At 42.6% G+C, this 26,768-nt stretch overlaps 1 protein-coding gene across 2 annotated transcripts; it reads left to right on the forward strand.

Moving 5' to 3' along the window:
* The first annotated feature begins 1,444 nt into the window (after positions 1–1,444).
* On the forward strand, positions 1,445–23,933 carry LOC124267420 (sodium/glucose cotransporter 5-like). Of its 2 annotated transcripts, XR_006896025.1 has the most exons (16): positions 1,445–1,537; positions 4,897–4,968; positions 6,121–6,225; positions 9,806–9,865; positions 10,584–10,688; positions 12,439–12,544; positions 14,621–14,701; positions 16,596–16,801; positions 17,280–17,415; positions 18,602–18,709; positions 19,369–19,519; positions 20,426–20,594; positions 21,302–21,517; positions 22,018–22,111; positions 23,351–23,699; positions 23,749–23,933. XR_006896025.1 is itself a non-coding variant. In XM_046702335.1 (15 exons), the coding sequence occupies exons 1-15, from the start codon at positions 1,454–1,456 to the stop codon at positions 23,596–23,598; spliced, it is 1,941 nt and encodes a 646-aa protein (XP_046558291.1). In that variant the 5' UTR covers positions 1,445–1,453; the 3' UTR covers positions 23,599–23,933. The 2 variants fall into 2 exon arrangements, 1 of the variants encoding a protein (XP_046558291.1); XM_046702335.1 differs by having other exon boundaries at positions 23,351–23,933.
* The last annotated feature ends 2,835 nt before the right edge of the window (positions 23,934–26,768 follow it).

The raw sequence follows: 26,768 nt of genomic DNA on the forward strand, positions 1-26,768 counted from the left end.
GTCAAAGTAAATCTTATTTTCAGTTTTTGTAATTAGGTTTTTAAATTCTGTGAGATTACATGACGCTTTGGAATTTGGTAGGGCATTCCATAAATTGATTGTGGCAGGTAAAAAGGATTTAGCATAAGAGGCAGTGCGACTGTAAATTCCTTGTATTTCAGAGTTATTCCTCAAGCTGTAGTTTGTAGTTCCGGAGACGGAGTTTGGGATCAGGTCACAAAGATATTTTGGCAATTGGTTGTTGTACATCTTATAGAAAAAAGTTAACTTCTGGCAATACCTCAAGGACTGAGATTTGGTTTCATTATAAAGTTTGTTATGACTTGTGCCACGAACGGCACCACATATAGTTCTCAGAGCATCAAGATGTAAATTTTCTAATGTACGCGATTGCTCAGAAGTACAGTTATCCCAAAAAGAGCATGCACTGTCTGACTATAAAAATCCAGATTACTTTCGGAAATCGGCTTTCGTTTTGAAGGAGTTTCAAGGTCAAATCACTACGCCACGTCTTGACGCCGCGACACGGAACATCGCCACCACTGCAGCCCAGGATCGGTACATCAGGGTACTACATTTGCGTGGTCGTACTGCCACGGGTGAGAGCACAGCAGCCAGGGTGCCTGGTATTCGGAGGATATCCGGTCAAACTGTTTGAGAGAAACTGGACTGAGGGCCAGGAGACCCGACGTCGGTACCATGCTACGTCGTCACCATCGCGCTCAACGTTTCCGTTATCTAAAATTATCCACTTGGTTGTATAGACATTTCCTTCTTCTAAACTGATGTAAAAATTCATGTACTAAAGTCTTTTTGTGGACGAGTTATACATGTTTGAAAATACAACATTTTCGCAACAGATTTCTGGCCTATGCGTTTTTGGGTGGATAGTATATTACCAAGATGGGATGTATTTTAGATTTGCATCACTTCGGGTTTTCCTCCCACTTTAAACAGGCACACAGTGTTATAACTGTTTCCTTGTTGCATCTTTGCATTAGTGCAACTATATGTTGGCAGTCTGTAAATAATCAAGTCTGGACCAACCAATCCAGTGATTGGCATCACGGACATCAACAACTGGGTTTCGAAGACATGTATTGACCACTTCACCGAGCTTCACCACCCGACTCATATCATCATCTCCGGCGAGATACATACTTTAGTGGGGATCAAGATTCTGTTATCCAGGACAGACGTTAAAGCCACCTGCCACTTTCAGATTATTTCAGGACTAAAGCTCATAAGACGGATGTTGTTCAACAGTTTCTTGTTAATTCGATGTAGGAAAAAGGTCAAAGTGGTTTGAACTTTTTACCTGTCCTAATATTCTGCCATGTTAATGTTATTCACAATTCCTTCAAGCGAGTAAACCCACTGTGTGACATCGCGAGACAACGCCCCCTGGTGTACACGAGAAGACAGGTGCCCGTCATAATGCTACCAGATCGCGATGGACACACCAGGACTGGAGCACTGGGGAGATATCACAATCCTCGTCGGATATTTCCTGATTGTACTGGCAGTGGGCTTGTGGGTAAGTCTTACACCTTGTCGGTTCCGGGGACGTTTCGTGCAGGGTGTTTATCAACATCAAACTGTCTGTTGTGACTTACAGTTAACAGTTCGCGTGACGTTTGTGTGAAAGTTCATTGGCATTTCATATACTGTTGCTCTAATACGTGTGTTTATAATCTGTTAAGTTTTATGAATATTTTGTATAGATGGAACATTTATAAATATTATGAACATATATTGGAGATTCAGACAGTAGAACCGAACATTGCCTAACATACTTTACTGCAATAATGAAAGAGAGACATGTTTTATGGCCACACTTGATGCCGTAGTTACTGTATCCTAGGGCCAGTTGTCCCGGACACCGGTTATCCAATGTCCAGACACGAGGACTGAGAACCCGTTAATTACAGACAAAACTCTAACTAAGTTTTACTTTCTGCACTATGTTCTAGTAAAATGTACTCCAAAGGAAGCAGGAATAATCTCTCTATGATATGACCCGATACTTGGAGGACGGCATGGAAAATAATAATTAAAATCATTTATGTAAGTGCTTTTTCTGTTGTTTTTCACACAAAGGCGATAGACAAGATTACTGGAAACATGACAAATATGCGGACCTCGCTCACGAAATGTCACGCACATATACCATGTACCAAGTTGTCCGAATCCCTATTGTTCTCGGAGACTTAGGATTGGTGCCTCGCAATCTGCCGACTGCCATTCCCAAATAGAAACTGAGTAATTTTATATCCCGCCCAACCCATCAATACCAACTGACAGTGATATAATTTAACCTGTCCTATGTGTTATACAGGACGTATAACACGCATCTGTATGTATACATGAATGTTATATTTATAACATCTGTGTGCACACACTAACGGTCTGTGTGTAATCTAGTTTTGTTTGGTTGATCTCGCTGCGGCTAGTATTACAAGCTCTATCAGTAAGCGATAACCCGTTAATTACCTAAAGCCAGACAATACCCAGCCACAACCAGCTATCACCTCCAGGAAATGCAGTCAGTATTGTACCTATAGTTTGGCTTTCAGTTCAAGACAACGCGAAGGCACCACCTAACCGGGGACATGCACATTATTACCTTTCAGCTCTTATAGCAGTTTATTGTCTTCCATATTTAAGGAGGACATTTTTCATATTCTTTCCCGATTTCATTTAAGTGCCGATTTCGTTTTTATCTTTTGTAATTATTTCCATAATATACTCATGCCAATAATGGTTGTCATCACCTTCAATGTTTTAATTGGAGAGGGGATGTGGGGTTGGGGTGTGAGGTATGTGTGGGGTTGGGGTGGGGAGGTTGGTTTTTTTTGACAACCATTATTGGCATGAGTATAATTCTACATGGTTATAAGACATGGATATAGATTGTTGCCCCTCGGCGAGGAGAATGAATTCACATCCACGCATTAATGTGTTTAGAAAGTGTCAACACGACCAGGGACGTGTTTGTTGATGTTAACGATGTAAGATGTAGGTCAGGCTATGTGTGAGTGTAAATATGGTTATCAAGGCTATGTGGTTGATTTTGAAAACAGGGTCATGTCATCTTGTCGTGCTGTCATAAACAAAAGCAAGACAGAAGAGAGAAAGAAGTGAATATAGGCAAGGGGAGAAATTGGAAGATATAGACACGTACGAATGTGAGGTGAAGTGAAATGGGGTTTAACGTCGCACTTAAGAATATTTCGCTCATATGACGACGTGCATGCGTGTGTATGTGTGGCTGCTTGTACTAGCCCAGACGTCAACTGGTTTTATAGTGCTCTCTCACTGAGATACCACGCCGCAGTGAAGCATGAATACCCCACTCAGACACATTATACTGACTCCGAGCCGACCAGTCCTTGTTGTACCCATTAATGCCGAGCGCCAGGCAGGGACCAACAAGTACCATATTTTAACGTCTGTTGGTATGACGCGGTCGGGGATCGAACCCGCGACCTTAGGCTCTCCTGGCTGACGCTCTAACCACTACACCACGGAGGCGGTCACACGTAAGAAGGAGTAGACGAGAGAAGAAGCTATGCGATAAGAAGACAGAAATAAGAAGGTGAGGGAGTATTACGTAGGGATAAAACACAGGGCAGTAAAAGGGAAGTGACGTAGAATGAAGGGAATGAAGAGAGGAGAAAATGTGACCGACTGGAAAAGGTGAGGAACAAAGATTAGAAGGAAATACGAAGGGGTATCAAAAAGTTCCAATGATCACCAAGAACGTACTGAGCAATCAGGATAAAATTTTGACTGTAACATCAGTGATCCCTATCTAGTGAATGGACCAAGAACTATCTATTTCACTAAATTCAGTCTTGTGCTAGTTGATCCTACACACCAGTACCCCCAAGTATGGAGAAGATTGAGACGTGCAGTGTCATTAAGTTCTTGCACTTGAAGGGCTGCACTGCACGACAAATTCACGATGAGATGAAATCTGTTTATGGTGATGATAGCCCATTCTATGACACTGTTGTGAGATGGAAAAGGAATTTCCAAACCGGTCACATGTCCCTCACAGATGAGCCAAGAAGTGGACGCCCTCACATACTGATGATATGGACACCGTGAACAAAGTCGAGGCGCTGGTTCAGGAAGATCGCTGTGTAACAATACACATGGCTATGCATGAGACCGACTTGAGATATGGATGTGCATGGAACATCTTTCATAACCAACTGCACATATCCACAGTGTCAGCATGCTGGGTTCCTCTCTTACTGACTCCTCTTCAAAGACAGGCTCGACGGGACATGTCACAGGCATTGGAGCTTCTGGAGCAGGGTGAAGAGGATTTCTTCAGACGTCTTGTAACCATGGACGCACCAAGTTACTTTTCTTGTTCCCAGAGATGAAGAACCCACTTCGTGGACGTCGTTTTGACGACAAGAATGAGGTCATTCAAGAAGTGGAGGGTTGGTTTTCAATAAAATCAGGGGATTTCTATTTAACCGGTCTGCGCAAGGTCAAGAAATGGTTGAAGAAATGTGTAACTCGGGATGGTGACTATGTAGAGAAGTCCTAAGGACAAGAAAGCAAAATAAAGTATGTACCCTGAATAAGTCTTGGTGAAAATTAGAACTTTTTTTATATCCCCTCGTATTGAGACAGCTGACGTGGACATTGAAGGAGATCGGGAAATAGTTTCGGAGGTGGGAAAGGGAGACATATAGAAAACGGAGAGTAAGAAATAGTTTTGGAGGTGAGAGAGGGAGACAGATAGAAAACGGAGAGTAAGAAAGAGATGGGGGAGATAAACAGACATCAGACACGGTATCATTGCATCCTGAGCTGCTGATTAGCTAGAAGACTCCCACACACGACTGTCTCTAATGAATGTTGTCTTTTCTCCAGTCACTATGCCGACCAGACCGAGGCAGCGTCAAGAGCTACTTTCTCGCCGGAAGGAGTATGACCTGGTTTCCGGTAAGACATTCGCAAGGTGTACATCTGAGGTATTGTTCCAAAACACCATCTGGAGTAAAGATCGTTTTCTCTCTCTCACGACCAGAAAACTCGCTAGATACTCCAGATTGATTATTCTCAGACTTTGGCGCTTGGTATGTCCATCAATGTCAATGATCGTGACAAATACAGAGAAGTTATCCAAATGAGGTTAATGTTTCAGCTTCAGCCTGTAAATACCAACCAATTTTCAGTATTCACTTGATGTCAATGTGTGCACTGCTTATACAAGAAGGAGTGATCAGTCATATCACAGCAATCTCGTTGAGGTGGGGCGGTGGGGTAGCCTAGTGGTTAAAGCGTTGGCTCGTCACGCCGAAGACCCGGGTTCGAATCCCCACATGGGTACAATGTGTGAAGCCCATTTCTGGTGTCCACCGCCGTGATGATGCTGGAATATTGCTAAAAGCGGCGTAAAACCAAACTCAGTCAGTCGGTGAGGTGATAAACGAAGATGGCTGCGGTCTTATACAGAGATTGTTGCAGTATGTCGTACTCTCAATAAAGAAAACAGTTCGTACAGCGTCCACAGACACGGAGTGTGCTGGCTAGTCTAATGTTCGCATTTATCTACAAGAATATATTAGCTTGGAATATTTCTTCAAATCCCTTTTTTAGGCTCACGCCACACTGAAGATCATGATATCACTATTACTGATGTTTATAGATTTACATCCCTGCAGCCACCTTTCCAGCAATATATCCTCTTGGAAACACGTGGCTTCACATGTTATGACTATGTTTGGAATCGAACCCAGACCTTCAGTGCCACGAGTGAACGTTTTATCTGTTTAGCTACCCTACCGCCTTTTCTTGGAACCCGTGAAGATCCGGGTTAGAATTCATCTCCAGTAACCCATGCTTGTCGTAAGAGGCGACTAACGACATCAGGTAGTCAGGCTCGCTGACTTGGTTGACACATGTCATCGTTTCCCAATTTCCCAGATCGATGCGCTAGCGGTTGATCACTGGATTGTCTGGTCCAGACACGATTATTTACATACTGCCGCCATATAGTTGGGATATTGCTGAGTGCGTTAACCACCCAACCAACCAACCACCCAACCAATCCTTGGAATGCCGTAATACATCTAAGACTCTGCTCCACTGCAGGTTGGGGCGTCCCTTTTCTCCAGCAACATCGGCAGCGAACACTTCGTCGGCCTGGCTGGCACGGGAGCTGCAGCAGGAATAGCCATGGTATCGTATGAGTGGATGGTGAGAGCGAATTTTTATTACATATTTGGAAACCGATTTCTTATTTGGCCGGTCTCTTCAAGTATTATTAAAATCATTTCCCATATTCATATTTCATATTTTCACTATACATATACACTTGCAAGCCTTTATGAAAATATTTGCTTGATGGAGTTCGAGTGTTCGCGTGTTTGCTGTCGAGAATCTCAGGTCAGTCCCCGGTGAAAATCCTAGCAGCTGAACAAATCAGTAATAACACCCCCACCCCATCTTCCACACCCACCTCACGTAGCCGCACGCGTGAGTCTCAGATGGACGTCTCAGCAGGGCAGCCCACCTGGTGTGGTGAACTCTAATACTCTACTGATGCATTTGTCCCTGGCTGACGAAAACATGCGTTTGACACCATCCTATAACACAAAGGTTATATACACGACTCACCTGGTTTTGTAATCAAATAGCAATCATGTCAAGTAACGTCCTCGATTTGAAAGATGACCCAATACGATAATTATTTTAGTGTTTTCTTTTTTATCTCTTCGTATTCTTTTCAATGAGTCAAGCTGTCTCGCAGTGACAATATCGTGGGCGTTTGGCCAATCTGGTAATCTAACACTGTCGTACTATAACGCTGGTACACATGGATATGTTTCTTCACAGAAAGGTTAAACTTGACGCAAACCGTTTTCGAACTGATACCGCTGAAACTAATTTTTTCTTCAGATATGGCATCGACAGATATTGTATCGCATTGACAGGTATCGTATTTCATTCAAATAGGTCTTTTTGATTTATCGTAACGGTAATGCAACCACAAATATTTGATTGCATCGGCGAGGGTTTAACATGAGTGGTACGTTTTCTCTGATCTATAGAAGCTAACGACGTTGATCTGTGTGTAGGCATTCAGTTTGTGTACATAAGTATATGTAAATTACATTTTAACAAATATTTTCGGATTAATTGTATAATATATTCTTTTCGCTTCATTACGTATTCATTTTGTAGTTTAATTTCCTGCTCAGGGAAAATGCTCTGAAACAAATTTCGTCCACCGATCAATCCATTATGCTTCCACCCATCCATCGATCATCCACCATGTATCCATCTATCCATCATGTACCTATCCATCCACTCCATCTATCCATCGTTGTACATCTATCACATACACATGTATCCATCCATCCACCAGCATCAATCCATTATGCTTCAATGGCGTCTGGCATCTATCATCCATCATCCTACCATGTATTAATCCATCCATCCACCATGTATCTATCCACCGATCCATAAATCATTTATCCATCCATCATCATGTATCGTCAATCTTTTCCATCCATGTCCATCCATCCATCCTCCATAATCCATCCATCCATCTTGCATTCACCATGTGTACCTCATCCACCTATCCATCCACCATGTGTCCATCCATCCATCACGTGTCCATCCATTCATTCACCATGTGTCCATCCATCCATCATGTGTCCATCCATTCCACCCAGTGTCCATCCATCCCACCATCCATCCATCCATCCACCATGTATCTTCCATTATCCATAAATGTATCCATCCATCCATCACGTGTCCATCCATCCATGTATCCACACCATCTATCCTTCCATTCATGTATCCATCCATCCATCCATCCATCTATCATGCATCTATCCATCCATCAATCCATCCATCATGTATCCATCCATCCATCCATGTACCTATCCATCCACTCATCCATCCATCTATCCATCTATCCGTAAATCATGTATCCATCCATCCACCCATCAATCCATCCATGCTATCCACCCATCCATCGATCATCCACCATGTACCCACCATCCATCCATCCACCATGTATCTATCCACCGATCCATAAATCATGTATCCATCCATCCACACCATCCATCCACCCATCCATCCATCCATCCATCCATCCACCATCCATCCATCCATCCATCCATCCATCCACCCACCATCCATCCACCCATGTATCCATCCATCCATCCAGCATGTCTCTACCGATCCATAAATCATGTAGCCATCCATCCCCCAATCCACCCATCATGTATCCATCCATCCCCCAATCCACCCATCATGTATCCATCCATCCCCCAATCCACCCATCATGTATCCATCCATCCATCCTGTATCATACATCCATCATGTATCATACATCCGTCATCCTGTTTCATACATGCATCTATCCATCAATCCACCGATCCATCCATCACATATTTATCCATCAGTCCATCCATTCCAAGAAACATCCGCAAGGGTACATGGGTACCACAGATAACATCAGACCGTGTACCTCTCGTTATACAACTACAACTAACATAGTGTTTTCGAACTCATCATGTAAAGTGATGGTGCTTGATTAATGCTCACGAGTATATGATCACCTTGCTGCCAACACTTGCGTCCTCTACCACAATCTAAGACTTACTGAAAGGTTTCACTGGCGTGATGGATGAAACAAGAAACAACTCCCATCCGGAGGTAGTGTCACAATTTGTCATTGAGATGATGGACGGTATATTTACCTTGTCAGTATGAGCTACCCATTTGTCAGACAAACACTAGGGAGGCCATAGAAACTCGGGATAAATGATCAGCTGCTTGGAAGATGTGTCAGACCAAACATTAACTGTGTAAACAACTTTACACACCTACTCATAAAGGCAGACACAGGCGTTTGTGTTCAGTAGAAATTGGATTTTATGAAGTGTACATTGTAAACAGCATATCAATTAAAAGATTACTGACATCCAACATTTACCATCGACCCAACCCTTGATTAATTAGTAGACCTCCCATGGAAACAGGTTGAGAATGGCAATATGGACGCCTCTGTCTGTTTCAGTCTATGCCCCTTGTTCTGTGTCTAGGATAATACTGACGCCTTTGTCTGTTTCAGTCTATGCCCTTGTTCTGTGTCTAGGATAATACTGACACCTTCGTCTGTTTCAGTCTATGCCCCTTGTTCTGTGTCTAGGATAATACTGACACCTTCGTCTGTTTCAGTCTATGCCTACTTCTTACACTTGTTCTGTGTCTGGGATAATATTGACACCTTTGTCTGTTTCAGTCTATGTCCCCTTGTTCTGTGTCTAGGATAATACTGACACCTTTGTCTGTTTCAGTCTATACCCCTTGTTCTGTGTCTAGGATAATCTCAGTCTATGCCCCTTGTTCTGTGTCTAGGATAATATACTGTTTCAGTCTCATGCCCCTGTGTCTAGGATAATTGACACCCTTGTCTGTCTATGCCCCTTGTTCGGTGTCTAGGATAATACTGACACCTTTGTCTGTTTCAGTCTATGCCCTTGTTCTGTGTCTAGGATAATACTGACACCTTTGTCTGTTTCAGTCTATGCCCCTTGTTCTGTGTCTAGGATAATACTGACACCTTTGTCTGTTTCAGTCTATGCCCCTTGTTCTGTGTCTAGGATAATACTGACACCTTCAGTCTGTTTCAGTCTATGCCCCTTGTTCTGTGTCTAGGATAATATTGACACCTTTGTCTGTTTCAGTCTATGCCCCTTGTTCTGTGTCTATTCCCCTTGTTCTGTGTCTAGGATAATACTGACTCCTTTGTCTGTTTCAGTCTATGCCCCTTGTTCTGTGTCTAGGATGGTTGTTCCTGCCAGTTTACACATCAGCCGGGGTGAGTACTTGGTAGGGCAGGCTATCGATACAAATGATAGAGATCGATAATCGTTAACTAAATATCGTACGATTATCGACAGATATCGGAGATGTAACTTTTATAAAAAAATGCCAAATGCGTCTGAAACAAATGAATGTATTTCACATCACCGGTGAGAGGTGACATGTTTAAGTATGGATTACTTACAACACAGCTTCCTGAACATAATTGAGACGCAGCCATTGAATAACGTCCTAAATTTGTGTATTGTGTGAGTAAATTAAATCTTTATTCTACCACAAAAGATTTATGTACGATATTATCGATAGCACAGTTGTCATATCGATAATCATTTTTTCTATCGACGATATTTCCTATTATCGATCCTCATAGCCAGTCCTAGTATTTGGTTTACGTTTAAAACGTAATATTCTTTAGTACTCACCATTTAATACTTTGTTGTATGCGGCTGAATATTAACTACATGCGATAGTTTGACGTCTACAACTATTGTAATAAGAGGAGACCGCCTTGTAAGACTAATGCATATCTTTATAGATAAACTTATTGATAACGACTTCTTTATTTCGTGGGTGCAATAACGAGCTTGTTATCCATAAAGTTTGTCTGTATTGTACTTCCCAACTTCTAAAATGCCACCTAAAGAAGTCATGTGTCTCTTTTCAAAAGAGATGTAATCCCAGAGTCTTAATTACACACCTGTGACCTGCCCCAGGTGTACACCCTCCCGGAGTATATGGAGAAGAGGTTTGGGGGTCAGCGTCTGCGGCTGTATCTCAGCGTCCTGTCACTCGTGCTGTACATCGTCACCAAACTTGCGGTGAGGGAGGCATCGATTAAAATCTACTCTGTGTTCACTATCTACTTTTGCATCGCTTTCTGCTGTCGTCATCATGTGTAATGTCACCATCTGAAAAGACGTCTATAATATCATCAGCATCTGTTATATTGTATATTGTCACCATCTGTGATGTCATCATGTTGCATCTGTTATATCTGTGATGGCATCAACATCTGTTATAATGTCACCATCTGTGATGTCATCAGCATCTGTTATATTGTCACCATCTGTGATGTCATCAACATCTGTTATATCTGTTGTCACCATCTGTTATATTGTCACCATCTGATGGATCAGCATCTGTTATATCATCACCATCTGTGATGTCATCATCTATCTGTTATATTGTCACCATCTGTGATGTCATCACCATCTCTTATGTTGTCACCATCTGTTATATTGTCACCATCTGTGATGGCATCAACATCTGTTATATTGTCACCATCTGTGATGTCATCACCATCTGTTATATTGTCACCATCTGTGATGTCATCACCATCTGTTATATTGTCACCATCTGTGATGTCATCAACATCTGTTATATTGTCACCATCTGTGATGTCATCACCATCTGTTATATTGTCACCATCTGTGATGTCATCACCATCTGTTATATTGTCACCATCTGTGATGTCATCACCATATGTGTTATTGTCACCATCTGTTATGTTGTCACCATCTGTCATCATCTGTGATGGCATCTGTTATATCTGTGATGTCATCACCATCTGTTATATTGTCACCATCTGTGATGTCATCACCATCTGTTATATTGTCACCATCTGTGATGTCATCACCATCTGTTATATTGTCACCATCTGTGATGTCATCACCATCTGTTATATTGTCACCATCTGTGATATCATCAGCATATGTGATGTCACCATCATCACCATCTGTTATATTGTCACCATCTGTGACATCATCAACATCTGTTATATTGTCACCATCTGTGATGTCATCACCATCTGTGATGTCATCACCATCTGTTATATTCATGTGTGATCTGTTATATTGTCACCATCTGTGATGGCATCACCATCTGTTATATTGTCACCATCTGTGAAGTCATCACTATCTGTTTAATTGTTACATCTGCAATGTCATTATCGTTTATGTCATCCCATCTATTATGTCGTACCACCATGTGCAATATCATAACCATCAGTGACATCGTCATCATCTGCTATGACGTCATCATCTGCCATGTCGTCGCAATCCTTTATGTCGTCACCATAACTACATCCGTTATTTTGAGGCCAGTGGTGCATTTCTTTTGACTCGCAGGGGGTACAACTTGCCTGAACATGTTCATGTAACATTTGCAACAAAAACGTGATTGATTCAATATTCAATTTGATTTGTTCAGTCTCTATTACTTTAACTCTCAATAACGTTTGTAGTTTGTACGTATTTGGAATAAATATGGCTATTTTGAGACAGACGTCACAGTGATTTACCCCGTGGTGGTCCAGTATCAGAAATACATTCACAGCACTTTGTTGCAATAGAACTCTCTAAACTTTTTCTTCGTTGATGTCTATCCAATTTTCTGCCCCAAATGAATCTTCACACTTACTTTTTAGAGAAGAGTAATAGTATATGTCAAGAAATGTTTGCTTCCGCTGTTTCAATCACAGGTGTCTGTCAAATGAAATATTCTGTACCTCATGGTAGAATCTGAATAATTTGCTTTGTAACTTAAGACTTATTTTGTCTGGTACTGTAGGTAAGCATCTACGCTGGAGGTCTGTTCATCAAGCTGGCTCTTGGATGGAACATGTACATCTCTATTGTGGGGCTTCTTGTCATCACGGGCATATACACTATACTAGGTGAGTTAGATTTGTCCGGTACAGTAGGTCAGCATCCACACAAGGTTATAGTGTCATGTTGCCGATTATACTTCCCGAGAGCTGTGTGATAACAGATCATGCCGAAGGGTAGGAGTTTGTACAGTACTGATCAAAGTCAAACTACTGTGTTAGTTTACTGACAACCTTTGACCATGTCTATGTGATGTATGTTATTTCTCTGCCTGCAGATGCTAGTTTACTGACAACCCCTTGACCGTGTCTATATGATGTATGTTATTTCTCTGCCTGCAGATGCTAGTTTACTGACAACCCCTTGACCGTGTCTATGTGATGTATGTTATTTCTCTGCCTGCAGATGCTAGTTTCCTGACAACCCCTTGACCGTGTCTATATGCTGTATGTTATTTCTCTGCCTGCAGATGCTAGTTTACTGACAACCCTTGACCGTGTCTATGTGATGTATGTTATTTCTCTGCTTTCAGATGCTAGTTTACTGACAACCCCTTGACCGTGTCTATGTGATGTATGTTATTTCTCTGCTTTCAGATGCTAGTTTACTGACAACCCCTTGACCGTGTCTATGTGATGTATGTTATTTCTCTGCCTGCAGATGCTAGTTTACTGACAACCCTTGACCGTGTCTATGTGATGTATGTTATTTCTCTGTATGTTATTTCTCTGCCTGCAGATGCTAGTTTACTGACAACCCTTGACCGTGTGCTAGTTTCCTGACAACCCTGTTTCCTGACAACCCTTTGACCGTGTCTATATGCTGTATGTTATGTTATTTCTCTGCCTGCAGATGCTGCAGATGCTAGTTTGCAGACTGACAACCCCTTGACCGTGTCTATGTGCTGTATGTTATTCTCTGCCTGCAGATGCTAGTTTACTGACAACCCCTTGACCGTGTCTATGTGCTGTATGTTATTTCTCTGCCTGCAGATGCTAGTTTACTGACAACCCCTTGACCGTGTCTATGTAATTTGTATGTTATTTCTCTGCCTGCAGATGCTAGTTTACTGACAACCCCTTGACCGTGTCTATGTGCTGTATGTTATTTCTCTGCTTGCAGATGCTAGTTTACTGACAACCCTTGACCGTGTCTATATGCTGTATGTTATTTCTCTGCCTGCAGATGCTAGTTTACTGACAACCCCTTGACCGTGTCTATGTGCTGTATGTTATTTCTCTGCTTTGCAGATGCTAGTTTACTGACAACCCCTTGACCGTGTGTCTATGTGCGTGTATGTTATTTCTCTGCCTGCAGATGCTAGTTTACTGACAACCCCTTGACCGTGTCTATGTGCTGTATGTTATTTCTCTGCCTGCAGATGCTAGTTTACTGACAACCCCTTGACCGTGTCTATGTGCTGTATGTTATTTCTCTGCCTGCAGATGCTAGTTTACTGACAACCCTTGACCGTGTCTATGTGCTGTATGTTATTTCTCTGCCTGCAGATGCTAGTTTACTGACAACCCTTGACCGTGTCTATATGCTGTATGTTATTTCTCTGCCTGCAGATGCTAGTTTACTGACAACCCTTGACCGTGTCTATGTGATGTATGTTATTTCTCTGCTTTCAGATGCTAGTTTACTGACAACCCCTTGACCGTGTCTATGTGCTGTATGTTATTTCTCTGCCTGCAGATGCTAGTTTACTGACAACCCTTGACCGTGTCTATGTGCTGTATGTTATTTCTCTGCCTGCAGATGCTAGTTTACTGACAACCCCTTGACCGTGTCTATATGCTGTATGTTATTTCTCTGCCTGCAGATGCTAGTTTACTGACAACCCCTTGACCGTGTCTATGTGATGTATGTTATTTCTCTGCCTGCAGATGCTAGTTTACTGACAACCCCTTGACCGTGTCTATGTGATGTATGTTATTTCTCTGCCTGCAGATGCTAGTTTACTGACAACCCCTTGACCGTGTCTATGTGATGTATGTTATTTCTCTGCCTGCAGATGCTAGTTTACTGACAACCCCTTGACCGTGTCTATGTGATGTATGTTATTTCTCTGCCTGCAGGTGCTAGTTTACTGACAACCTTTGACCGTGTCTATGTGCTGTATGTTATTTCTCTGCCTGCAGGTGGCCTGGCAGCTGTGATCTACACAGACACGTTCCAGACAGTCGTCATGACAATCGGCTCCATCATCCTGGCAGTCCTAGGTCGGACCAGTCTCATATTCCTTACAATCACACCTTACTTTAACATTACATCATACACAGTCACCAAGTACACAAAAACAAACTACTGGGTATTTTGTACACCGCCATTAACAATATTGTACAGGAGTTAATCCTGGTTCTTTGATCAACTAGAAAGATACGAAGTAACCGAAGAAGCCTGTCGTCGCCGCTTAAACTGATCCTTTTCGTGACATAGATAACAAACACAAACAAATGATTACATTCCTGTTTACGTTGGCTGCACACTTTGTGTCTGATATCTAGTAGCTGTCAACAGCGTTAACCCATAATCGACCACAGTAAGAAAAAACTCAGTTGTAAATATTCCTGCCGGCTTGCAGTCAGGGGCACATACTGGGACGAGGTTTCTGACTGTCACTCGACTCCACACAACCGTTGCGAACCACAGACAGATAGTTAGACGGACGGACAGACAGACAGACAGACAGACAGACAGACAGACTACCTTTATTACAGAGTACCTTGACAACAATATTTGTTTAAATCAAAACAGTTTGCTCATCCATGTTCTGTCACAAAATATCTTGTCTTCATAAATGGACGTTATTGTTTTGGAACTATATACTGAGGGAGCTGTTGTTTATTGTGTGTGAGATTACACGATATGTTGTTTATTGTGTGTGAGATGACACGATATGTTGTTTATTGTGTGTGAGATTGCACGATATGTTGTTTATTGTGTGTGATTACACGATATGTTGTTTATTGTGTGTGAGATTACACGATATGTTGTTTATTGTGTGTGATTACACGATATGTTGTTTATTGTGTGTGAGATTACACGATATGTTGTTTATTGTGTGTGAGATTACAGATAAGTTGTTTATTGTGTGTGAGATTACACGATATGTTGTTTATTGTGTGTGAGATTACACGATAAGTTGTTTATTGTGTGTGAGATTGCACGATATGTTGTTTATTGTGTGTGAGATTACACGATATGTTGTTTATTGTGTGCGAGATTACACGATAAGTTGTTTATTGTCTGTGAGATTGCACGATATGTTGTTTATTGTGTGAGATTACACGATATTTTGCTTTTTGTGTGAGATTACACGATAAGTTGTTTATTGTGTGTGAGATTTCACGATATGTTGTTTATTGTGTGTGAGATAACACGATAAGTTGTTTATTGTGTCCGAGATTACACGATATGTTGTTTATTGTGTGTGAGATTACACGATAAGTTGTTTATTTTGTGAGAGATTACACGATAAGTTGTTTATTGTGTGTGAGATAACACGATATGTTGTTTATTGTGTGTGAGATTACACGATAAGTTGTTTATTGAGTGTGAGATTACACGATATGTTGTTTATTGTGTGTGAGATTACACGATATGTTGTTTATTGTGTGTGATTACACGATATGTTGTTTATTGTGTGTGAGATTGCACGATATGTTGTTTGTTGTGTGTGAGATTGCACGATATGTTGTTTGTTGTGTGTGAGATTACACGATAAGTTGTTTATTGTGTGTGAGATAACACGATATGTTGTTTATTGTGTGTGAGATTACTCGATATATCCCTGATCCATTGGCACAAGAGGTTGTATGTCGCAAATGAAGTGAAATGTAACCGATTTATTAAGTAAATATCTGAACTGAGAATTGTTCTAGGAAAGAAAGCAAAGCACTTCTAGAATAGCCACAGTGTTACTTTGTCCATCTTGGTTCGACTTTAACGTCATCCTAACTCTTGTGTCAGTCAACAAACAGGTGACTTGGACTGCAGAGTCGATTGAAGGCTATACAAGTAAATATTCCACCCTTAGCTGGTCATATATCGTCACGAGGGTCATTCCTTGTCAAGTGCCTCTCAAGTATCAGAATGTTTGTTTGGGTTTGTCAGGGTTTGTCGAGATAGGCGGATTCGACAACCTCGAGCACCGATATATGAACGCTGTTCCCAGCGTGAGAGGTAACAACACGACTTGCGGCTACCCCAGGGACGACGCCTTCCACATTCTACGTGACCCCCTCTACTCAGACAACCCCTGGCCTGGACTGCTGCTCCAGTCGTCGATAGGCTGTCTTTGGTACTGGTGCTGTGACCAGGTAAATCAAACAGAGTTATCTCCCTTCAATGTTAGAGTTTTCTTATCTTCACTAAGCTCCCTGTGCTTCTTGCGCTCTGACGAGGTAATGCATTCATCAACACTAGCATCTTTCCGTAACCTCAAAGAAGACACGAGTCGGTATTCGGCTTGTCCCGGAATAACACGAATGGGACATGAGGTAAATGCAAACGGAGTTATCTCCCTTTGAAATTTAGAGTGATATTCCCTTCGCTAGGCTAGACAGAGAAGGCCCGTGCTATAAGTGAAAATATTTCATCTTTATGAACCCTCCAGCGACCCAACATGTTTATAAATTTAAATGTAGTCGTTTTAGTCTGTCAGGACAAACCGAGGCTGGGAATGAAGAGAGGGAAGCTGTTTCTGCAAATTGTCTAAGCCAGATACGTACACTCGTGAGAACTCCAAAAAATCCAATCAGCTGGTAGGCATGAAGCTTCTTGTGTGTTTCTGTCCAGGTCATCGTACAGCGGTCCTTGGCGGCCAAGAATTTGTCTCACGCCAAAGGGGGATCAATTCTGTCGGGGTACCTCAAGCTGCTCCCCCTGATCCTCATGATCTATCCAGGGATGATCAGTCGGGCACTCTATCCAGGTACATGTCCCGTTGCCAAGGAAACTTCTTGCTAGCGCTTGTCGTGTGATGCACAGTTTTTTTGGAAAATGTTAACATAACGATACTAGATGAATACAAAGCAGTTTGCCAAGGAAAGTGTATGTTGTGGTTCCACGTGATCTGCATAATGTGAGAATTGAGCCCAACTTGTTGAAGCCGCCATGAAAGATGTATTCATGTAAGGATGCAAGGAAGACTAGCCGTACATACACTGGACTTACATCTATCCGTAGGTTGAAGGGTCCAATTGTTCGCTGCTTTAGCGTTCCTGTAATACTGGAACCTTAGCCAGGTCGTGAGCTAATGAGGATAAACAGACAGTAAGTCGTCTCGTATTGCGGACCAACTTACAGTAAGCTTTTCTCTTAAAGTTGCAACAGGAGAAATAGAAAGACGGTAAAATGCTATAGTCTGTTTGCAGTGAAAACGTACCGATGAATTTCACTCTAAACAAAAATGTAAATCGATTAAAGCGAAATTAAGATTGCGAATCCTCATAATTTTACCTTGCCAATTGAACATTCAAATCTCAGAATTTTATTCAACTTAGGATAAAAGTTGTTTAACAAACGATCATAGTTTCAAATCGCTATTATTGGTTTGTATTACAAGGGCGTATGCACATTAGATGAAACACCGAGAACAAGTAGAGTTGGTCTAAGTTAACGCTCTTCACGTACCGCACGTGCATTTGTTTCACTGTTCCATCTACTGCGCTTACCCCCTTGTAATACAAACCAATAATAACGATTTGAATATATGATCGTTTGTTAAACAACTTTTATCCTAAGTTGAATAAAATTCTGAGATTTAAATGTTCATTTGGCAAGGTAAAATTATGAGGATTCGCAATCTTTATTTCACTTAATTTGATTTACATTTTTGTTTAAAGTGACTACAGTTAACCGTTGATGCTCAGACCGACAGATTAAAATGTTGGTACCATTCGTCCAGGCTCAAGTTGCAGGTACCCGTTGAATTCACTGAAGTATTATTGCTTAGTAGAGAGGTCAGGCTGTTCCATCAACACCGCGTTTAGATAAAGAACATTTGTCCTTTGAAAGCAGCACCATTACTAGCTGGTTTTCCGCTGTAACCCCGACCAACGTCCTTGGTAAACAGACGATAGGGTGAGTTAACTGGAGATCCGGTGTCGTGTTCACAGATTCCGTGGGCTGTGTTGACCCTGCGGAATGTGAGCGGTACTGCGAGAACCCCGTCGGTTGCTCCAACATCGCCTACCCGAAGCTGGTGCTGGAGATCATGCCAATAGGTGGGTACTTTGTGCGACACATGGCACAGTGGCACTTATATCCTGACGCCTGTTCTGGGTAGTTACACCTCAACACATGTACAAGGGTTGTTGTACGGCACATACCCTGACACATATACACAAAGGTAGTTACACCTCAACACATGTACAGGGATTGTTGTACGACACATACCCTGACACATATACACAAAGGTGAGGTGAGGTGAAATTGGGTTTAACGTCGCGCTGGAGAATATTTCGCTCATATGACGACGTGCATGAGTGTGTATGTGTATGTGCGGCTGCTTGTACTAGCCCAGACTGAAGCTGGTTTTATAGTGCTAGCTCACTGAGATACCATGCCGCAGTGAAGCAGACGCTCTAACCACTACACCACGGAGGCGGTATACACAAAGGTAGTTACACCTCAACACATGTACAAGGGGTGTTGTACGTCACATACCTTGATACTTATACACAAAGGCAGTTATATCTCGACACATGTACAGGGTAGCTACATCTCGCTGCAGGTATCAGTGTTTGTACATCTCGACACTTACACATGCACCACGGTAATGGAAGTGCTTCACCAGAAAGAAACTCAGTCAAAGTAATAATATAACCCCTGGGTTGCATGAATGAGTCAGACCAGACACAAGCTTCCCTCTTGTCCCGTGTAGGTCTCCGCGGTCTCATGATGGCGGTGATGCTGTCGGCCATCATGAGTTCACTCACCTCCATCTTCAACAGCGCCAGCACTCTCTTCACCATGGACCTGTGGCGGCGCATGCGCCCGAGAGCCCGGCAGAGGGAGCTGCTCATAGTTGGAAGGTAATGTATGACGATAGACTATCGCAAACTGTCCTCATACTTTCATACGATCGGTGACAGTCCCCAGAAATATTTGTTTTCGTTTTCAAAAACCTGGTACAGCGTTTGTATTCGAAAAGCAAATGCCATGACATAATGTGTATGTTATGAGTCAGGTAAACTGATACACTTGATACAGACGCTCAATCAATATGTATCCACGATTCTAAGGATGCCATTGGCCTGATGATGATCACTGGATACACGTGACAGAGGGTGCCATATTACCAGAACACTCACATCTCCACATAGCAGGACATGGATAGGTCCCTTTTAGAAATTAGGGAAACAAGATAAAAAATATATTTTCAGAGAATTATTTTCGTGTGTCAGTATACAAAGGACAAACATGTAAGGCGTGGTTCTTCATTATAACCCAAAAATCCATCATATCTACCTGTCCCAAAGAACTGAGTTATTCAAAAACTTAATTCTGAAAAATACTGTCCGATGGCAGAATTACGTAACAACATAACAGCTTTCTCGTTAGCAATGGTAAAATGGAAATATCCCGATTGATTAAAGTAAGGTACACTCACGACATTGGCGAAATTTATTCAGCGAAAGGTGGCGAAAATTGTGTGACCCACAGTTTAGTCCAGCGCAGCCCTGTACCGTAGGTCACCCACATTATTGTTGTCCATCGTGTGCCTCATTGTCAGTCATTGTACATGTAATCCCTGTTTACGCTTAAAACAACCTAGATCAGACTCAAATATCTACAGACAGAAGATGCGTCGTTGGTAGTGCCGACTGCGACTTAACTTAGTAAGATCATATTTACAGGTCAGATGTAACATGTGGTGTAAAGGAGAGGATGTACACTTCAGCATAATTAGCAAACTATCATTACACTTCCATCTGTAGGCTGTCGGTGGTGTTTCTGTGTGCAGTCAGTATTCTGTGGATCCCCATGGTCAAGTCCTCAGCGGGGGGACAACTCTTCACCTACATCCAGGCCGTACAGGGTTATCTGGGAACGCCGATAGGGGCGCTGTTCCTGGGGGCTATTTTGTGGCCAAGAATGAACGAGAAGGTAAGTTGATGAAGTGTTCTTTTCTCAATGCTAGACTCTTGGGCGTTTAGATGGTTTCAAACGAATGTAAGTAATGCCATGATGCGCGCGGTCGCCAGTCTCCACTGAGGGACTATGTTTCTTAATATAGTCGTAGAGACTGAGTTTAGTTTTACGCCGCTTTGAGCAATATTCCAGCAATATCACGGTGGGGAACACCAAGAGTGGGATCACACATTGTACCCATGTGGGAAATCGAACCCGGGTCTTCGGCGTGACGGACAAACGCTTTAACTACAAGGCTACCCCACCAGGCCTATTATGGCCGTAACAACGACACAGGCTTTGGTACAGACAAACTACGTCAGCAGGGCCTAGATTTTGGATGCTCTCTTAGCGCTAAGATAGTCGTAAGTTAATGTTATTGTATGGCACTTACGACTATCTTAGCACTAAGAGAGCTTCGAAAATCTAGGCCCAGATTCAAAACACGACAATTACATCCCTGAATCTGAGGAACAGAGGTGTGAAGTAAAAGCTGGACCACCACTGTACTTAGAATTATGTGAATGATAGGTAAGTTCTGGATGTAATTTATAAAGGTTAGGAATTATACTGCATTCCTGACAAACGGTTGCTACTAGGTTTTCATTACATTTTTTCACCTTGATCTTTATGACACACCAATATATGTTATCTTTATTCCATTGTGACCACAATGTGACCAGGGAGCGTTTTGGGGAATTCTACTCGGACACACATGCGGGGTAATACGGATGGCGATAGACTTCGCCTTCCCCGCCCCTGACTGCGGGGACCCAGACACCCGCCCCGCCATCCTCTCCAAAGTACACTACTCCTACTTCGGCTCCCTCAGTATCGTCATCACCTCCATCGCCATCGTCGTCTTCAGCCTCGTGTCGGAGAAACCGTCCAAGAAACAGGTACACCTGTCCTCACAATCGTTGTCAGTGAGTGAGTGAGTATGGTTTTACGTCGCTTTAAGCAATATCCCAGCGATATCACGATGGGGGGCACTGGAAATGGGTTTCACACATGGCACTTATGCGGGGAATCGAACCCGGATCTACTACGTGACGAGCAAACGATTTAACCACTAGGCTACCACCCCGCCTCGTCTCTGAAAGGAAGTAATCCAAACCTGTATCTTTTACGGCAATACATTCAGAATGTCCAATTAACATTTATTTTAAAAAATTGTATTAGGAAAAGCATGTGATAATATTATTCATCCTACCTATATCCAACCAATGTGCTCACAATGGGAATTAAACCTGGTCCTGCAACAAACTAACGGCTGCTCCACTGCCCTTTTACACAACGAACACTGTAAGGTCTTCTCAGGACTTACACAGACTTTCACATCCCGACACACCTATGTAACCCCAACATATGTCATAATGTCATTCCATTACGTTCACAGCTGCGTGGAGTGACGTGGTGGACTCGGATAGACAAGCTCCGGGACGACGGTGACATCGAGGTGAAGCCCAGCACACCCGCCAATGGCCGTCAACGTAAGGGTATATCATAGATGTTGTCTAGACTAACAACTAGTCTCTGAAATGAACATATTTACTGAAAAAGGTCATAGTAAAAAAAATATAATATAATGAAAAGGAACCCTGAGCTAAGGAAATCTAGACTTGCCACATTTTCTAGACTTGCGTGGGATTTCTTGGATATATTTGCTTCAGGGTCTGTATGACAGACTAGATGTTGTCCTACACTGTGGGTTAGGTATTCTGGGCACGTATCCTATGAGGAGTGCTGTATGACCTGCTCTCTAGACCCTCCACTAATTGTTGTTGGTCGTGTCCCACATAATATCCATGTTGACACAACATCGGATGCATGATGATGATTATGGTGATTATGATGATGATGATGACGACGAGATAATGTACTGCGTTGCTATTATTATCATTATTAGTATTTAAGAAGTGTTATAATAGTCCCCGAAACAATAAGAGACATAAAAAGACACATTTGATGTGGGAAGCAACTCATATTCTGAGTGAGTGAGTGAGTGAGTGAGTGAGTGACGTATTACGCCGCTTTTAGCAATATTCCAGTAATCTCACGGCGGGGGACACCAGAAATCGGCTACACACATTGTACACATGTGGGGAATAGAACCCGGGCCGTCGGCGCGACGAGCGAACACTTTAACCACTAGGCTACCCAGCACCCCACACATATTCTGAACACTTGACGTGAACGTACCACTCGTCCCCGTGCAAGCTGTTGCAGTACGCTGTTGCAGTACGCTGTTGCAGCAAGCTGTTGGAGTGTGGTAAGCCCTACGTGGGTGCCCCGTTCCCATTGTTCTCAGATAGTGATACTGTCTATTTTGCTACATTTGGGTTCTATATCTACTGGGGGCGGCGGGGTAGTCTAGTGGGTAAAGCGTTCGTTTGTCATGCCGAAGAGCCGAGTTCGATTCCCCACATGGGTACAATGTGTGAATCCCATTTCTGGTGTCCTCCGCCGAGATATTGCTGGAATATTGCTAAAAGCGGCGTAAAACCCAACCCACTCACTCACTCACTCTATATCTACTGTTTCTTTGGTTTGGATCCAGTTCGATTTCACTGTGCTCTTAGTGTATTTGTACCTTGCTGCTGTGTTTGGTTTCACCCATGTGGTAAAGGTCTCAAAGAAGCAGCACGTCGGGCTTTGCTCCCCCCAGAAGCAGACCTGCCGTGATGTAAATATATGTAACTAATCCCAACATGTGTTATTTGCTTCCCCAGACTTCGAGATGACCAACAAGGATTCGGAGGACGACGGGGATGATGAAGACGTCTCTACATGTCAACGATGTGTCGACTGTGTGTGTGGTATACCCAAAACTCACGGGAAGTCTCGCGAGACACCCGAGATTTCCGAAGACCAGAGAATTGACTTTCTGTATCAGAGTTCAAGGTGGAAAACAGTCCTCAATGTTAACGCAGCGATTGCTTTCGCCATTTTGGCGTTCCTCTTTGGCTTCTTTCATTGATACAACCTTATGCATCTTGACTCTACTGTCACAGAAGACATATCATTGTCGCCATATCAACCATATTCAAACATATCAAGATACCGTCGCCGTAGGTCAAGGTCAAGTGACGTCACCAGCATTTTACAATCACCGTCGCCGTAGGTGAAGGTCAAGCGACGTCACCAGCACTTTACAATCACCGTCGCCGTAGGTCAAGGTCAAGCGATGTCACCAGCATTTTACAATCACATCACCGGCACTGTTTATGGACGACTATAAATACTTCAGGAACAAATATCCCCGTTTCATGTGATCGCATTATATTAATTTAATAAAAATTATCTGAAACGTCATTTTTAGATATCTCATTTGGTGGAGGCAACCTTTACATAATATACATACATACACTCTTGTTCCGCACAGAAAACGGAAGGTCGCGGGTTTGATCCCCGACCGCGTCATACCAAAAGATGTTAAAATATGGTACTTGATGGTCCCTGCCTGGCGCTCGGCATTTATGGGTACAATGGGTCGGCTCGGAGTCAGTATAATGTGTCTGAGTGGGGTATTCATGCTTCACTGCGGCATGGTATCTCAGTGGGCTAGCACTATAAAACCAGCTTCAGTCTGGGCTAGTACAAACAGCCGCACCTACACATACAAACGCATGTACGTCGTCATTTGAGCGAAATATTCTCAAGCACGACGTTAAACCCAATTTCACCTCACCTCACCTCTACACGGAAAACGTTTGTTCTGAATGTAGTCACGTGACTTTATTCGTTGTTTCTTTAACACCACACACAGCAATATTCAAATTATATGGCGGTCTGTAAATAGTCGAGTCTGGACCAGACAATCTAGTGATTAGCATCACGGGTATCGATCTACGCAGGCGGATACGATGAAAGGCACGGCCACCCGATCAATTTATTTACGTCTTATACAAGCATGGGTTACTGAATACCTACCTTTACAGGTTCCATACATTGTGTGTTCTTAAACGAGGTTATTGTGGTATATTTGTGTATATGGAAAGTTTAATACTCCTTGTTGTATGCAGTGGAAAATGAGCGTATCTTAGCGTTTTAGTTCATTGTCCAAACCGAATATTCTGCTTCGTTAAATAACCGTTTCCTATTTTATCTTCATTCCAGAATTTCATCATATTCAAAATGATGTTACAATTACAGGGATGTGTAGTTTTGTTTTCAACTTTAAGAAATTGAAAATATGATTTGATCACTGAACATATCTGAACATAAATCCGCCGTAAAAAAGTCCTTGAATCTGAAACAATGTAGGCCTATGCTGAAAATAATAAGTTAGGACTCATGCATTTGGGGTGGGATGGGGGATGGGGTATATGTGCTTAGTCTTTACCACAAAAATATGGTCATGATCCTTAACGTTATTTTGTTGGGTATATGTTTTGAAATAGTGACCGAATGCTATATCTCTCCTTCATCCGTTGGCGCTCTCATGCTTCCCTCCCTCCCTCCCTTCGTGTTACACTAAACTACATCGACGTGAACCTTGGTGGGGAAACTGGTGTATGGTGATAGTGTGTTAACATATTTGTTTCACCACTGGAGAATACGATCTGGCGAGAAGGGGAGGGGGGTATGTAGGGATCCTTACCATCCTGGAGGTGGACCTATCGGGATGTTACACACATCGAGTACATTACTGCACTACAGAGCCATATTCCTCCACATCAAATAGGATAATGGGCATTGGTAGCCCAGTATGTTATGGAACAGCAAAGATCCGTCCGTTAGACTTGCAGAAATCTAATAGATGAGCATTAATTGACCACAACCCGATTCCACAAGGCCATTTTCTTGTCCAAACAGGTGATAATAATTACCCAAGCACACTGGAGCACGTGCTTAACACAATATGTCACAAGCTATGGGTCGCACATGCAGCAAAGGCGCCAAGCAGATTGAGGTTTATGTCGGAGCTGATTAAGTTGACGACAGTACTAAAATACCAATATGTTCATGGTATTAGAGGGGCGGTGGGGTAGCCTAGTGGTTAAAGCGTTCGCTCGTCACGCCGAAGACCCGGGTTCGAATCCCCACATGGGTACAATGTGTGAAGCCCATTTCTGGTGTCCCCCGCCGTGATTTTGCTGGAATATTGCTGAAAGCGGCGTAAAACCAAACTCAGTCAGTCAGTCAGTCATGGTATTAGCCTGCAATATTGTAATGTATGAATATTTGATATATTTGTATAAATAATTGAATTTAAATGTTAATAATTATTCATTGTTAGACTCTGGAACGCATAAGTTACACTGTGTATCTGTAAATACATCATTCTCCTGCTCATCGCTATATGGCGGTAACAATGCCGACAAAACTTCAACTCAGCTCAAATCATTCTCGCTTCTTCGTTAAGGTTACCTGAGACGAGCGCTCTCTCACCTGTATGTGAGTCATATTGCGGTCATTGGCTGATGCTTTCACTGGTACACAGGACTCTTGACCTCGGGAGCCTGGATGGATATACCATTATATAGTGAGTGAGTCTAGTTTTACGCCGCACGGGTGTCAACCAAGTCAGCGAGCCTGACCACTTACAAGCATGGGTTATTGAAGATCAATTCATACCCGGATCTTCACGGGTCGATAAACCATTATAACAAGGAAACATACCGTGCTGTGGCTGCACGGGCTGAAAAACATAGGCTTTAAATGACAATAGGGAGAAATCTTAAGATGTATATTGTATTCATTCATAATTAATTCTGTGATTTGCAAGCAATAATCTCCCCTTCCTGCTGGATCGATGGCATGATGTCTTGTTTGGCTATTTCTGTTTTTGGCTTAATTAGATCGTGTGCCCTTCAGTCAAGTCGCCTCTCACCGGGATACAAACAGACACCTGATCTGTTGACATTGGGTACAATCAATGTCTTAACCTGATTTCATTTCATTTACTGGTAGAGGCACGAGGAACTGAAGACATGATTCACCACAGGAATAATTGTAATATTTTATCATAATCGTTGTGTCGTCCTTGTTAGTTATCATCTGAGTAAACACGCTGTGTTGAGTTGAGTGCCGGCGACACAAGAGAAACTTATCTTGACACAAGAAGAACCGATGGATACCGCTGTCGTGACTGACCACCTGAAAACGTCACGCCACGTGTTGTTACCGATGAGGCCGCGAGTGAAG

This window comes from Haliotis rubra, unplaced genomic scaffold, assembly GCF_003918875.1.
Source record: "Haliotis rubra isolate DU_JTF1 unplaced genomic scaffold, ASM391887v1 Scf131, whole genome shotgun sequence".
NCBI lineage: Eukaryota > Metazoa > Mollusca > Gastropoda > Lepetellida > Haliotidae > Haliotis > Haliotis rubra.

What these genes read in the sequence shown, in the direction of transcription:
- LOC124267420 (XM_046702335.1), top strand. Translation starts at nt 1,454, where the DNA reads ATGGACACACCAGGACTGGAGCACTGGGGAGATATCACAATCCTCGTC. An exon ending in CAGTTTACACATCAGCCGGG is followed by an intron (nt 9,866 to 10,583) that starts GTGAGTACTTGG and finishes GACCTGCCCCAG; the next exon opens with GTGTACACCCTCCCGGAGTA. An exon ending in GCTGGAGATCATGCCAATAG is followed by an intron (nt 18,710 to 19,368) that starts GTGGGTACTTTG and finishes TGTCCCGTGTAG; the next exon opens with GTCTCCGCGGTCTCATGATG.